The 13761-nt window shown below is 44.9% G+C and overlaps 1 protein-coding gene across 1 annotated transcript in view; it reads left to right on the top strand.

Annotated features, from left to right (window-relative positions):
* Positions 1 to 13761, top strand: part of LOC308661144 (alpha-2-macroglobulin-like) — a 104353-nt gene that overhangs the window by 67920 nt on the left and 22672 nt on the right. The window contains exons 19-24 of the mRNA XM_081315935.1: positions 3307 to 3535; positions 4970 to 5096; positions 6427 to 6548; positions 7696 to 7747; positions 10509 to 10592; positions 12346 to 12522. Of these exons, the coding sequence (XP_081172061.1) occupies positions 3307 to 3535; positions 4970 to 5096; positions 6427 to 6548; positions 7696 to 7747; positions 10509 to 10592; positions 12346 to 12522 (791 nt within the window). The remainder of the gene's footprint in view (positions 1 to 3306; positions 3536 to 4969; positions 5097 to 6426; positions 6549 to 7695; positions 7748 to 10508; positions 10593 to 12345; positions 12523 to 13761) is intronic.

Genomic DNA, 13761 nt, shown 5'->3' with positions numbered 1-13761 from the left:
TATCTATCACCATCTAATTTTCTGTTAACGAAGCTCAGCTCCTATAGTTATTTCTGTATTTCCTTTGCTTGCAGTTTAGGTTAGCTAGCGTTTTCAGCTTGTCACATTTGTACTTGTCAACTTTTAGATGAGATACAGAGACAACCATTAGGATTTTCAAGTGGCTTCTTCTAATATCCTTTAGACTCATTAGAAATTTCTGAATAATATTTTATTCCTTTCATAGAGTAAGTCATGATGCCAAGCTGCAAAAAGCAGGCCACTCATTGATGAAGCTTCTCAGAAAATATTCCCCTATCTGCTGCCGCCTCTCTGTTTAAGCTATATCACCCCAACCTGAAGGTTCTTTGCAGCATGAGGTATAAGCCACACCCTTTTCTCTAGTGGGTTGTGACAACCTTGGAGATGTCAAGCAGAAGCCCTTAAGACAGTCTCAGGTGCAGATGCTTATGTTGAGTTCAGGGAGGTGGAAAATATTAGAAAGAAACTCCAACGGGTTCCCTTAGCTGTAACAAGTGTAATAATTTAATTTAATTGAAATTAAAATAGTCTATATCAGGAATGTCAAACTGCCGACCCACAGGCTGGATGCATCACAATGAAACCGCGCCCAACCCATAGCTGGCAATTTAGAAAAAGCTCCAATACATCATGTGACATCACGGGTTTGACATGTCTAGTCTATATGGTAACAGAATCTTGCAAGTCTCCTGTGTTTTCACTTCCCTCTCTTTTTATACTCCATGGGATTACAACAACAAATCTAATAAGTCTACAGAGATTCTCAGTCATCCAGGACATAGTTGTCCCAAAGATGCTTTTTTACGAGGCAACCAGACTTTCTTATTTTTCTTTGAAGACATTTCGTTTCTCATCCAAGCAGCTTCTTCAGCTTCAGCCCAGAGCTGAAGAAACCTCTTGGATGAGAAGCGAAATGTCTTCAAAGAAAAACAAGAAAGTCCAGTTGCCTCATGAAAAAACATATTGAGTTGAGTCTAATCATTTTCTAGCTACTTAATGGCTTCTGGATGGCTTCTTCCAAGGTCGTCTTTATGGTTCTTTAAAGACGTCAAGGACGCTCTGGTCATTTCGGCAAGAGTAGTGACACAAACAGGGGCCATAGACACTACTGATCCTGAGATACGATGGGCTCCCCTTATGGGATTTCTTTCAAGGGGATGTCAAGAGACATTTGAATTTGAATTCCTGCATTTTTCAAGGGGTTGGAGTCAACAGCTTAATTATGACATTGATTTCACAAAGCTTTTGAACTGGCTTTTCGTTACGGCATGTTGTTCTTCTGGCTAGAAAACCACATTGCAAACTACAGAGAACAGAAGATGTTAAATGGTAACAAACCTTTGGCTTGTGTGTTGGTTAAAAAGGCAACATGATGCTGTCATATTCAAGCCCTAACTAAATTAATTTCTCTCCCTTGCATCGTCTCTTACTTTCAGCTGCATCCATGGGAACTGAAAACCCCGCCCCTTTAAAAACATGCAATAAATGGGCGAGGGTTGGATCCCCCATAATCTTAGATATCATCTTGACTTTTTTTTTTCATTCTCTCATCGAGGTTCCCGTTGGGTGCAGTTCCATCAATCCCCTTTGCTTCAGTTCTTACATTTTTATCCTTTTGGAGAGGCCAAAGGAATAGGAGTTGCTTTAGAAAAAGAAGAGCAATTAAGAAGAGCAACTAAGTTGATTAAAGGCCTGGAGACTAAAACAGATGAAGAATGGTTGCAAGAACCATTCCAATTGATGGAAACTAATCAAGGAGAGAAGCAACCTGGAACTGAGGAGAAACTTGCTAACAGCGAGGACAATTAACCACTGGAACAGCCTGCCACCAGACGTTGTGGGTGCTTCATCACTTGAGGTTTTTAAGAAGAGACTGGACAGTCACTTGTCTGAAATAGAATAGGTTCTCCAGCTTGAGCAGGGGGCTGGACTAGAAGACCTCCAAGGTCCCTTCCAGCTCTGTTCTGATTCAAAAAGAAAATAAAAAATCCCCAGATGATTTCAGAAACTTATTTGAAAGTACAATGCAAAGGCAAGTGGTTCTTGTTTAATGATCCCTCATTCAGTGGTTGTTTAAACTTAGGACCTTGCGGAATGACTGCTCCTTATGACATGTCCTCAAAGTTTTGGCTGTTTCAGTGTCCCCCATGGACACATGATCGCAATTCAGATGCTTGGCACCTGGCTCGCAGTTCTGACATCATAGGATGCCAAAGTCATTTGTAACCTTTTTATTAACCTGGCTTCTTATAACCATAATCAATAACAGAATGACAGAGTTGGAAGGGACCCTGCTCGATAGGAGACCCTATACCCGTGCTGGCGAACCTATGGCACGTGTGCCACAGGTGGCACGCAGAGCCCTCTCTGTAGGCACGTGCGCCATCGCCCCAGTCCTAGGCCTTCAGCTGGGTATTATAAAACCTTTTTGCTTTAGGAATCCGCCACCTTGTGCAAAAAAAAAAAGGTTCAGTCAATCAATCAAACTTCTTGCGTGAAAAAAAAAAAGATCTTGCAAAGTTGGAATGGATTGATTGAACTTTTTAGTCCTACCCAGTCTGCCGTTACCACTGCAGCCACGCCCACCCAATGGGCCACACCCATCTAATTGGCCACACCCTTTCAATGGGCCACCCCCACCTGGCACCCAACGATACATAAGTGGGTTTTGGGTTGCAGTTTGGGCACTCCATCTCTAAAAGGTTCGCCATCACTGCCCTATACCATTTCAAACAGATGGTTGTCCAGCCTCTTCTTAAAAACCTTTAACTTCTGAAGAAGTTCCATTAATTAATTGTTCTAGCTGTCAGGAAATTTCTCCTTATTTCTAGATTGGTTCTGTTCTTGATTAGTTTCCAACCATTGGTTCTTGTCCTGCCTTCAGGTTCTTTGGAGAACAAGTCGTCCTCTTCTTCTTTGTGGCAGCCCCTTAGATATTGGAAAATTGTGATCCCATAGGGTATCACGTGGGATAGAGAGCACGAATACATGTTATCATGTATTCAATGGAGAAGCCAGCAGGAGGATGCAAATGGCAAGCAGGTTATATCACACTTAACAAATAGCACAGGATTCACTTAATGATGGCAGCCAGAACTGCTGTCACTGACATGACATTTTGCTTTAAAACCACGTGGCTCAGCGATGGAAATTGTGGTCCCAATGCTGTTGTTAATTATGGATTATCTGTAATTGAGATGCTAAGTATTGTTCCTCCATTGGCTTCCTCGGTGCCAGGATTTTGGAATCCCTTCTCCTCACTTGCTGATCTCTTCTGTCCTTCAGGGATTCTAAAAACGTGTCTCTTCCTGTGACCATCCCGGATACCATCACCGAATGGAAAGCTGGAGCTTTCTGTCTTTCAGCAGACACCGGCTTTGGCCTGGCCCAGCCCACTTTCCTGAAGACCTTCCAGCCATTCTTCATTGAACTCACCTTGCCCTATTCCGTGGTGCGAGGAGAAGCCTTCCCACTCAAAGCCACCGTCTTCTCCTACCAAACTCACTGCATCCAGGTAAGGAGTCCTTAACAGTGGTGGGTTGCGATGTTGTGGGCACTCCATCACTGGGAGGCTTCTAAGAAGAGATTGGACAACCACTTGCCTGAAGTTGTGGGTGCTCCAACATTGGAGGTTTCTAAGAAGAAACTGAGGAGCCATTTGTCTAGAATGGTATAGGGTCTCCTGCTTGAGTTGTATTAGAAGTTCTCCAAGATCCCTTCCAACTAAGAGCCTTGGTGGAGCAGTGGGCTAATGCCTCCTTAAGTAACACCAGCTGCCTGCAATTAGTGCAGGTTCGCATCCCACCAGGCTCAAGGTTGACTCAGCCTTCCATCCTTCCGAGGTAGGTAAAATGAGGACCCAGATTGTTGGGGGCAATAAGCTGACTTTGTAATAATGCCGCTTGGGGTGTGTGTGTGAAAGCCCTAATAAGCAGGCATATACATAGAATGAAGGCTATTGCTAAGCACATTGACTTGTGCTTAGATTGTAAGCCGCCCTGAGTCTTCGGAGAAGGGCAGGATGTAAATAGGAATAAAAAAAAGGAACTATTGTTATTCTGTAACTGGCTACAGGACCTTCCCTTCCAATGCCTGTCATTGTCCGGTTCTCTTTTTCTGCACAAGTCTCTCTGTTTCTCAGTTTCTTAGCTGTCCATTGTTTACATTCAACATCTTGAACCGCCCAAATTTTAAAGAACTGACTTGCCCTGTCCAATTTGCAAAATAGAAAACTTCTTGTAATTCATGCACTGTACGTACAAGATTCGTGTTCCGGCAAGCCTCCATACCTGCTATTTTTCTACTCTTACTTTCCCCATTGTATGCATGTGATTTCTCTTCCCTCCCTTGTGCACATTTTCTTTCCTGCTCCACGGGACACGTGGCATATTCTACCATACCGCCAGAGCGGTAATGCTCCCAGTTGTCACATTGCTGTTTTTAGTCTAGTGTAATTACTCAACCCTCCAGAAGCTGTGGATTCTCCCACACTGGAGTTTTTTTTAAAGGAGATCTAGCCTTTCTCTGTCTGAATCTCTCTGTGTCTCTTAAACTTGACTTCTTACCTACTGAAGCCCACCTTGTTCTTCCTCCTCCTTTTATGAATTCCTTCCCTGGAGGACGTTCCCTCTGTTAGGTACTGGGCTTGTGGTGGTACACCATGTGCATTGCTGGAGCAACCAACAGCTCTCCAGCAACCCAGACTGGCTGTCTCCGGTCCTGCAATTGGCTAGCCCTAGGCGGCAAGAGTGGGTTCAAACTCATTGGCTGCCGCCTAGGGGCTAGACTATATATTGTGGCTGGTTGCAGCCCAAGTTTCAGTACAGTCCTAGCAAGAATAAAGTATGAGTTACCCTGTACTCAGCCTTGTGTCATTCCTGCACCCAAGAGCCCACTACTTAACACCCTCATAGAGCTTTCTCACTGTCATCTTATTCTTGATGGCCAGGTCACAATATCTCTGGCTCCTTCTGCTGACTTTGAGGCAACCGCTATGGACAAACAGCAAGAATCTTACTGCATTTGTGCAAATGGGAGGAGAACGGTGTCCTGGATGGTGACCCCCACATCACTTGGTACGTAGTAAAAAGTTCATTGCCTTGAATTATTTGTAAAAGCAATGAAAATGAGGCATAAACAAAGTTGAAATAGTCAATTAGAGTTGGGGGCTGAGAGGAAGAGGAGTCATTTTCATCTTCATAGAATATGGTTTCCAATTTCCTGGACCCAGAGATGTTTTAAGTGATGAGAAGAAAAGGGTGGGGGGAAAAAGGGAAACTCCCCCCCACACACCCATAGAAACCAATCTCAGCACAGAATGCCTCAGGCAGGATCCTGCACTCTCCAACCAATCAACTACAACTGTGTGTTCTAGCTCATTGTACAACCCCACTGTTTTTGCTACTAAGTTTAAATATCTTAACAAACTCGCGGAAGAAGAGATCTACAAAGAGACAATATTCAAAAGGCTAGATAATAACCCTATCAGATCCTTTGGTGTATTCCTATATACAGTGGGCAATTATTTAAGGTGAAAAATCACTGTAATTTATAGGATTCCATTCTGTAAATCAATGTCTGACCCGAATTTGTGTTTAAGTTGGAGCTTGTGCTTACAAATGGACTGCCTGCTCCTAAAAATGGCAGACGGCACCATCCTTCTTCAAAAGCATTGAAGTGCTAATGTTACGTGTATTGACAGCAGCGAGAATGATGTATGCCCAATATTGGAAAAATGAAAAGTTACCGACTGAAGACGTATTAATTAAGAAAATATTGGATTGTGCAGAAATGGATAGATTAACTTTAGAGATTAAAGAGAAAGAACATTTAGTTTACTATAGGTATAGAACTTGGAATAAATTTTATCAATGGCTAGATAAGCGAGTTAGAGAGAAAGGAATGCGATGTGCAATTTTGAATTTATTTGAGTAAGAATGATATCATACATTGAAAATTTAGTATTGTTTTTGATCATTTATTATAGCTATCGGTGTTATTCTTAGCTTTATTATCTTTATTTATGTACATTTACACAGACAACATGCTGTTTGCCAAATTTTGAACGTTGTTGGGGGAAACCCCAACCCTCACCCCCAACCCTTCCTGTACCCTATCCCAAACCCCCATTTCCCTACCCTCCTTTTTAACCCTATAAAAAAATTTTCAACAAAAAAAAGCGTTGAAGTGCTGACGACTCGCAATGCTTTCTGGATCTACTGAAAATCGGCTGTTTAAGGCTGCGTACCTTCAGTGCTTAAATTAGCTCAAGAAAGGAGAAGGCTCTCCACCATTTTTAATAATAGGGAGACTGTTCAGATCTAGGGGTGGTCCTTAAGTCAGACATCCTCAACTCGAGGACTGCTTACATGACATATTTGTGAACGGGTGACTTTTTGGTCCTAGGCAAAGTGAATTTCACAGCCAGTGCCGAGGCCGTGAGCTCAGATCAGCTCTGTGGGAATGAAATAGCGGAGGTGCCCAGCATACAGCAAAAAGATGTTGTGATCAAAACGCTTTTAGTGGAGGTAAGTGAGATGATTTAATTGTGGACTGGACGTGGTGAAGAATCATGAAGAAAAAAAAGCACCCAAAACAATGTTCTTGTTCTCAAACACATTAAGTAAATTTTTAGCTGGTCCATTCTTGAACATTAACTTGGGTCACCAATCCATCTTTCCATTCAATGATTTTCGCCTTCCTAGAGTTATCACTCTCTTTCTTCTCAACCCCTAGTAATAATGAACCTACTGTCGAGACTCTAGAAAGAGTACAGAGAAGAGCAACAAAGATGATTGGGGGACTGGAGGCTAAAACATATCGGGAACGGTTGCTGGAATTGGGTATGTGTAGTTTAACGAAGAGAAGGGTGAGGGGTGACATGATAGCAGTGTTCCAATATCTCAGGGGCTGCCACAAAGAAGAGGGAGTCAAGTTATTTTCCAAAACACCTGAAAGCAGGACAAGAAGCAACGGATGGAAACTAGTCAAGGAGAGAAGCAACCTAGAACTAAGGAGAAACTTCCTGACCGTTAGAACAATTAACCAGTGGAACAACCTGCCTCCAGAAGTGGTGAATGCTCCAACACTGGAAGTTTTTAAGAAGAGACTGGACAGCCATTTGTCTGAAATGGTATAGGGTTTCCTGCCTTAGCAGGGGGTTGGACTAGATGACCTCCATGGTCCCTTCCAACTTATTATTATTATTATTATTATATTATTATACTTGATGTGTCTCAATCTTGGCAAATTTAAGATGGGGGAAGCTTCCCAGAAATCCCCAGGCAGCAGGCGGTGTAGCAAGGTTGACTGAGGAGTTCTGGGATTTGAAGTCCAAAGCGGCCAAGGTTGAGAAATGTTGGTCTACAGAATAAAAATCAAATCAATAGCCCATCTATCCTGCCAGTCCCTAGATTATTGTACAACTTACTTAGATTTCATCAACAGTGGTTTCCTTTATTGTTTAGCTCTCAGACCAAGAAAAATGATGGAAACAAAGAAGAAAGACTGAAAATGACATGGAGCTGCTCCTTCTCATTTAAATAACTTAATCTTTAGCAACAGCAGTTGCATTTACGTAGATTTATGCAACCTGGTGTTTTGTTTTGTTTTTGAGTTTCCAATATTCAACACTAACTTTTCCTTTGTTCTTCTTTTCTGTCTGTCCTGGTGAAGCCTGAAGGAATTGAGAAAGAAGTGGTCTTCAACTCACTTCTCTGTTCTCATGGTATGGCTGCTTCTTCATGGTCCTTCTTTCCCCATCACAGAATTAAATGGATGAGGATGATTTCTTTTAGAGCAGAGGAGCTGAAAATTTAGTCCCCTTTCTGGTAATGTGGAGGTATTTTTAAGTTTCTTTAAGCCAGCCGTAAACTTCGTAGTTAGTTAAGGTGTCCATTTTGCCTTTTACAGCTGGCTTAAAGGAACTGACTTCCCTAGCTGAACTAGAACAGGGGTCCCCAACCCCAACTGGGGGGTGGGAGAGGAGCTGTGACACAGTATTGCTCCACGGCCCATTTGGAATCAGGCTGTGAATGCGGCGAGCAAGTGTGTGTGCATGCATAGCTCCGTTTGTGTGAGAGGTGGGCACACCTGCCCTCCACTTGTGGAAATGGATATGGAAGAGGAAAGGTCCTTTTCCAATTCTGCTATTCTGTATTCTAAGGAATCTGCTGGCTGGGTGGGAAGCATTTGTAGGACAAAATCAAAATTTGGTGTATTTGACCACAGGAGGAAATGCTTGAAATTGAAATCGGAGGACCAAGTAATGGCTCCACTTTTAATTTATGGGTTTTAGAGGGTTTGAGGGTTGTTGTTTTTTTTTACACTCTAGAGATTCTAGAAGTTTCTGCATCTCTCTTCTCACATGCTAAAGAGACTGGCTAGAATATATATATCTGTCTACTTTGAGCAAGGGTGTTTTCCCTTCTGCCTTGAAAGAGGCAGTGGTGAGGCCCCTCCTCAAGAAGCCCACCCTGGACTCAGCGATTTTGAATAACTATCGTCCTGTCTCCAACCTTCGCTTTTTGGCGAAGGTTGTTGAGAGTGTGGTAGCGCATCAGCTTCCTCTGTTCCTGGAGGAAACTGATTATCTCGACCCGTGCCAATCGGGTTTCAGACCTGGGCATAGCACAGAGACGGCATTGGCCGCACTGGTGAATGATCTCTGGCGGGCTCGGGACAGGGGTTGTTCCTCTGTCCTAGTCCTATTAGACCTTTCAGCGGCTTTTGATACCATCGACCATAGTATCCTACTGCGGCGTCTCAGGGGGCTGGGAGTGGGAGGCACCATTTTACAGTGGTTCTCCTCCTACCTCCTGGGCCGCTCGCAGTCGGTGTTGACGGGAGGACAGAGGTCCACCCCGAGATCTCTCATTTGTGGAGTCCCTCAGGGGTCGGTCCTCTCTCCCCTCCTGTTCAACATCTACATGAAGCCGCTGGGTGAGCTCATTCGTGGTTTCGGGGTGGGGTATCACCAGTACGCTGATGATACCCAACTTTTTCTTTCCACCCTGACCCAACCCAGTGATACCCTCACTGTGATGTCCCGTTGCCTGGAGGCGGTCCAGGTTTGGATGGGGAGAAACAAACTTCGTCTCAATCCTGACAAGACTGAGTGGCTGTTCATACCGGCATCTCGGGCTGACCAGCCTTCTCCATCATTAACAATAGGGGATGAGGTATTACCCCCCGTTGATAGGGCTCGCAACTTGGGAGTCCTCCTGGATTCACGGCTCAGTTTGGAAGATCATATAGGAGCTGTGACCAGGGGGGCTTTTGCCCAGATTCGCCTGGTGCGCCAGTTGCGTCCCTATCTGGACCGAGATGCTCTACGTACAGTCATTCATGCGCTCGTGACCTCCCGGTTAGACTACTGCAACGCTCTCTACATGGGGCTGCCCTTGAGGACCACCCGAAGGATTCAACTGGTGCAGAATTCAGCCGCGCGAGTTTTGATGGGAGCTTCCCGATACTCCCATGTAACACCTCTTCTCCGTGAGCTTCATTGGCTTCCGGTTGCCCTCCGGGTGAGATTCAAGGTGCTGGTAATGACCTATAAAGCCCTAAATGGCTTGGGTCCGGACTATCTAAGGGAACACCTGCTGCCGGCATCATCTTCCCATCGTCCTGTGCGCCCCCACAGGGAGGGCCTTCTCAGGGTACCGCCAGTTAATGAATGCCGGCGGGTTATTCCCAGGGGAAGGGCGTTCTCTGTGGGTGCGCCTGCCCTATGGAACCAACTACCCACAGAACTTAGGACTGCCCCCGACCTTCGCTCATTTCGCCGGGACCTGAAAACTTGGCTCTTCGATCTGTTTGGTCCAGACTGTGGGGTTGTTAATTTAACTGGGTTTTAGATTTACTCTTGGGGCTTGAATTTAATTTGTTTTAATTGTTTTTAATTTTTTGTATTCATGGTTTTAACTGCCCTGTAAACCACCCTGAGTCCTATGGGAATAGGGCGGTATACAAATCCAATAAAATAAATAAATAAATAAATACATTATACCCAGTAAAGACAAAGGATATAATTTGATTCCCCATTTTTATAAAAAATTAAATCAGCAGATACAAAAATAAGACACTGTGTGTGTGTGTCTCTCCCTGTTTGTGTGTATCTGTGTGTGTGTGTGTGTGTGTGTATCCAGCAGAAATCAAGTCAGAAGCAGATTGCAATTGATCTGCTCTCAGCCAGTAATTGGCAGTTACCACAGAAAATATGTCAACAGAGCTGGCTGGCTTGTTTTTTTTGCTGGCAGTCAATGTCCAACTGTCCTTTTGTGGCAACCGAAGATGGCAATGATGTCACAACACATGCTCCTCTCCAGAATGGCATCACAATGCAGAAAAGTAAAAGAGGGGCTTGTGCAATGGTGTCGTTGCAGAACAGGGCTTCCTATATTGTATCCCTTTTTGTTCTGGACATCCCAGAGAAGATAGAAACCCGGGATGGCAGCCAAAACCATCTAAGTTCTGTTTTCTTCCAGGAGATGCACAGTCAGAACCTCTTTCTTTGAAGGTGCCAGAAAATGTTGTGGAAGGCTCTGCCAGGGCGACCTTTTGTGTACTTGGTAAGTATAGTGTAATGTATTGGGCCTTTTACTTGAACTGTTTTCACATGTCTTTGAATGCTGCTTGAGATAGCTTAATTAGGGTGTCTGTGTAACGGTCGCTGGCTGCCCAGACATGCAGTCTCCAGGACGATCATTGGTTGGCTCTGGGGCAGGAATAGGTTCCTTTAAACCTATTGGCCGCCGCCTAGTGGCCAACCATATAAGTAGCTGCGAAGAAGCCTCTGATTCAGTTCTGTTCCTGTTACTTGAATAAAGCAATGTTTCTGTTTGAACCCTCTCGTCTCACCTCCTGCTTCCAAGAAACCCACTACACAACATATAGGAACCCTCTTCCTAGCTCTTCAAACCCCCCTCCCTTCTCTTCTTTTTCCTCTAATCTACTTTTTGTGTTGTAGAAGTTATGCTTCTACCTCTTCTGCCTCTTCTCCTCAGTATCACCTGCCTTATTAAATCAAAAGGGATCTTACAGATCATTTAGTTGCAGGGGTGTCAAACTGCCAGCTGGTGGGCCGGTTGCATCATACAGAGGTCACGCCCAGCCCAGCTCCAGCAATGCAAAAAAAAAAAAGTCATGATACGTGGCGACACGTCACATGACGCGGTGAGTTTGACACCCATGATTTAGTGCAACTTTAGTTCAGCATTTCTGACAGCCTCTGTTTGAAGACCTTCCCCAGTGAAGGAGAACTTGCTACTTCATGTGGCAGCCTGTTCCTCTGGCTGGCAGCTAACAATGTGAAGAAATTCTCCTGAAATCAAAGCTTTTTCTTTGTGGTTTTACCAGTGGGATGGTTTGCCTCCAGAGGTTGTGGGTGCTGCATCACCAGAGATTTTTAAGAAGAGACTGGACAGCCACTGGTCTGAAATGGTATCGGGTCTCCTGCTTGAGCAGGGGGTTGGAGTAGAAGACCTCTGAGGTCTCCTCCGACTCTGATAGTCTGTTATTCTACACAGTGAAACTTTGCTGATTAAAATGTCTGGGGTTACCAAACTCTGCTTCTTTGGCCATTGTTGGACCGATTGCTGAACTGGATGGTCCTTGGCTTGATTGCCTTAAAATCTTTCTACCTGGAATTCTCAGTTTGGGTAATTGAGAGATGAGCAACACAAGCTCTCACAAGGTCAGGCTTAGATGTCTTTTGCCAACTCTCCACAAGCTACATCAGCAACATCATTTAAACCACAGTTTCCCCAACCTTTTCAGTTGGGGGGGGAGAGGGGAAGAGGGGGTGATTTCGTGTTGGGGGCACGTGAGCACCTGCACTATTCATGGCAATGCTGTAGTGGGCCAGAAGCGCCCATGATGATGCTCGCATGAGTGGGGCCACGAACGTCCATGAGACTTGCACGTGTGGGGCCACAACTGCCCTCGACACACACGCGAGTAGGCTCATGAATACGCCCGATGACGCTTGTGCAAGTGGGGCCATGAACACCCCTAAGGTGGTGCTGCTTGTGCATCGGCCAGCCACTTACAATAGCCCAGTGGCAATTAGGCCATGGCCCAGTAGGGTTCGCGACCCACAGGTTGGAGACTCCTGATTTAACTATATTCTTGGAATGGCCAGAAACACACACAGGCATCCTCCTAAAGGTCCATTCTTCTACAGTTTTGCACTGTCATTTTTCCCCCCAGAATCATCTGTCTCTTCTTCAGAGTTTCTGGATTTGAGCTTCCCAACCTGCAACACACCCATGCCAAAATCTTCTAATTACCCCTATTTTCCACCTGCCTCTTTCCCGACTGTAGGAGACATCCTCGGGGGAGCGATACAGAACCTCCACCAGCTTCTCAAGATGCCCTACGGCTGTGGGGAGCAGAACATGGCCCTCTTTGCCCCCAATATCTACATCCTGAACTATCTCAATAAGACTGGACAACTGACCAAGGAGATTAAATCCAAGGCCATCGGATACTTAGTGGCAGGTGAGAAACATCCCAGATCAGTCTCACATGAATTCTCCCCTCTTTGTTTTCTTACTGAGGTTGGGAATTTCCACAGGCTTGATCCACAGATTGGCCACTGGTATTGATTAAGAAAGGGGTGCAGTGGCCTAGTGGTTAAGCCTCTGGGCTTGTCAACCGGAAGGCTGGTAGGGTCCGCAGGATTGTCTGGGACACTACACATTCTCTTCACAACTTATTTTCCTTGTTACCTTCTGGGAGGAGGCTTCATGATATCTGAAGCAGAACATCCAGATTTGGTCACAGCTTTTTGTTCCATATGGCATCAACCTTGTGAACTCTCAAGCTTCTTCTTTCCACTATATATTCAAGATGGACAGTGATTAATATTTATAGGTATTTATATGTAAGGGAGTAGGTATATACATATGTATGAATATATAGCATGTTTATATTTATGCTATGTATATGTACACTTCTGAGAGCAGGGCAACAGAATTTCATTTTTAATGTGTTCCAGCGTGCCCACAGTAAAAAAAAATCATAATAAAGGTTATCTTATCTTATCCTGCTGACTTAGCAGTTTGAAGCATACAAATGTGTATAGATAAATAGGTAGGCAACAGTGTTCAGTGTGCCTCAGCATATAGTCATGCTAGCCACATGAGCATGGAAGTGTCTTCAGACAATGCTGGCTTCCTTGGCTAGAAAACCGTCCTCTAGAGCAGTGATGGCGAACCTTTTAGAGACCGAGTGCCCAAACTAAAACCTAAAATCCACTTATGTATCGTCGGCTGCTGGGTGGGCATGGCCCATTGGGTGGGCGTGGCCAATTGGGTAGGTGTGGCTGCAGTGGTAACGGCAGACTGGGTGGGACTACAAAGTTCAATCAATCCATTCCAACTGTGCTAGATCTTTTTTTTCCCCACGAGAAGTTGAAATTGATTGATTGAACTTTTTTTTGCACATGGCAGTGGAGGCCTATTGGAGTCGTGGCTAGGGGGGCATTCGCACAGATTTGTCTTATATACCAATTGCGCCCCTTTTTGGACCGAGATGCCCTACGTACAGTCACCCACGCACTCGTCACCTCCCGTATTGATTACTGTAATGCTCTCTACATGGGGCTGCCCTTGAAGACCACCTGGAGGCTTCAGCTGGTGCAGAATGCAGCTGCACGGGTTGTGATGGGAGCACCCCGATACTCCCATATTACACCCCTCCTGCGTGAGCTGCATTGGCTACCAGTTGCCCTCCGGG

This window comes from Vipera berus (genome assembly GCF_964194415.1).
Source record: "Vipera berus genome assembly, chromosome: 2".
Classification (NCBI taxonomy): domain Eukaryota; kingdom Metazoa; phylum Chordata; class Lepidosauria; order Squamata; family Viperidae; genus Vipera; species Vipera berus.
This window is presented reverse-complemented; position numbering and strand designations above follow the sequence as displayed.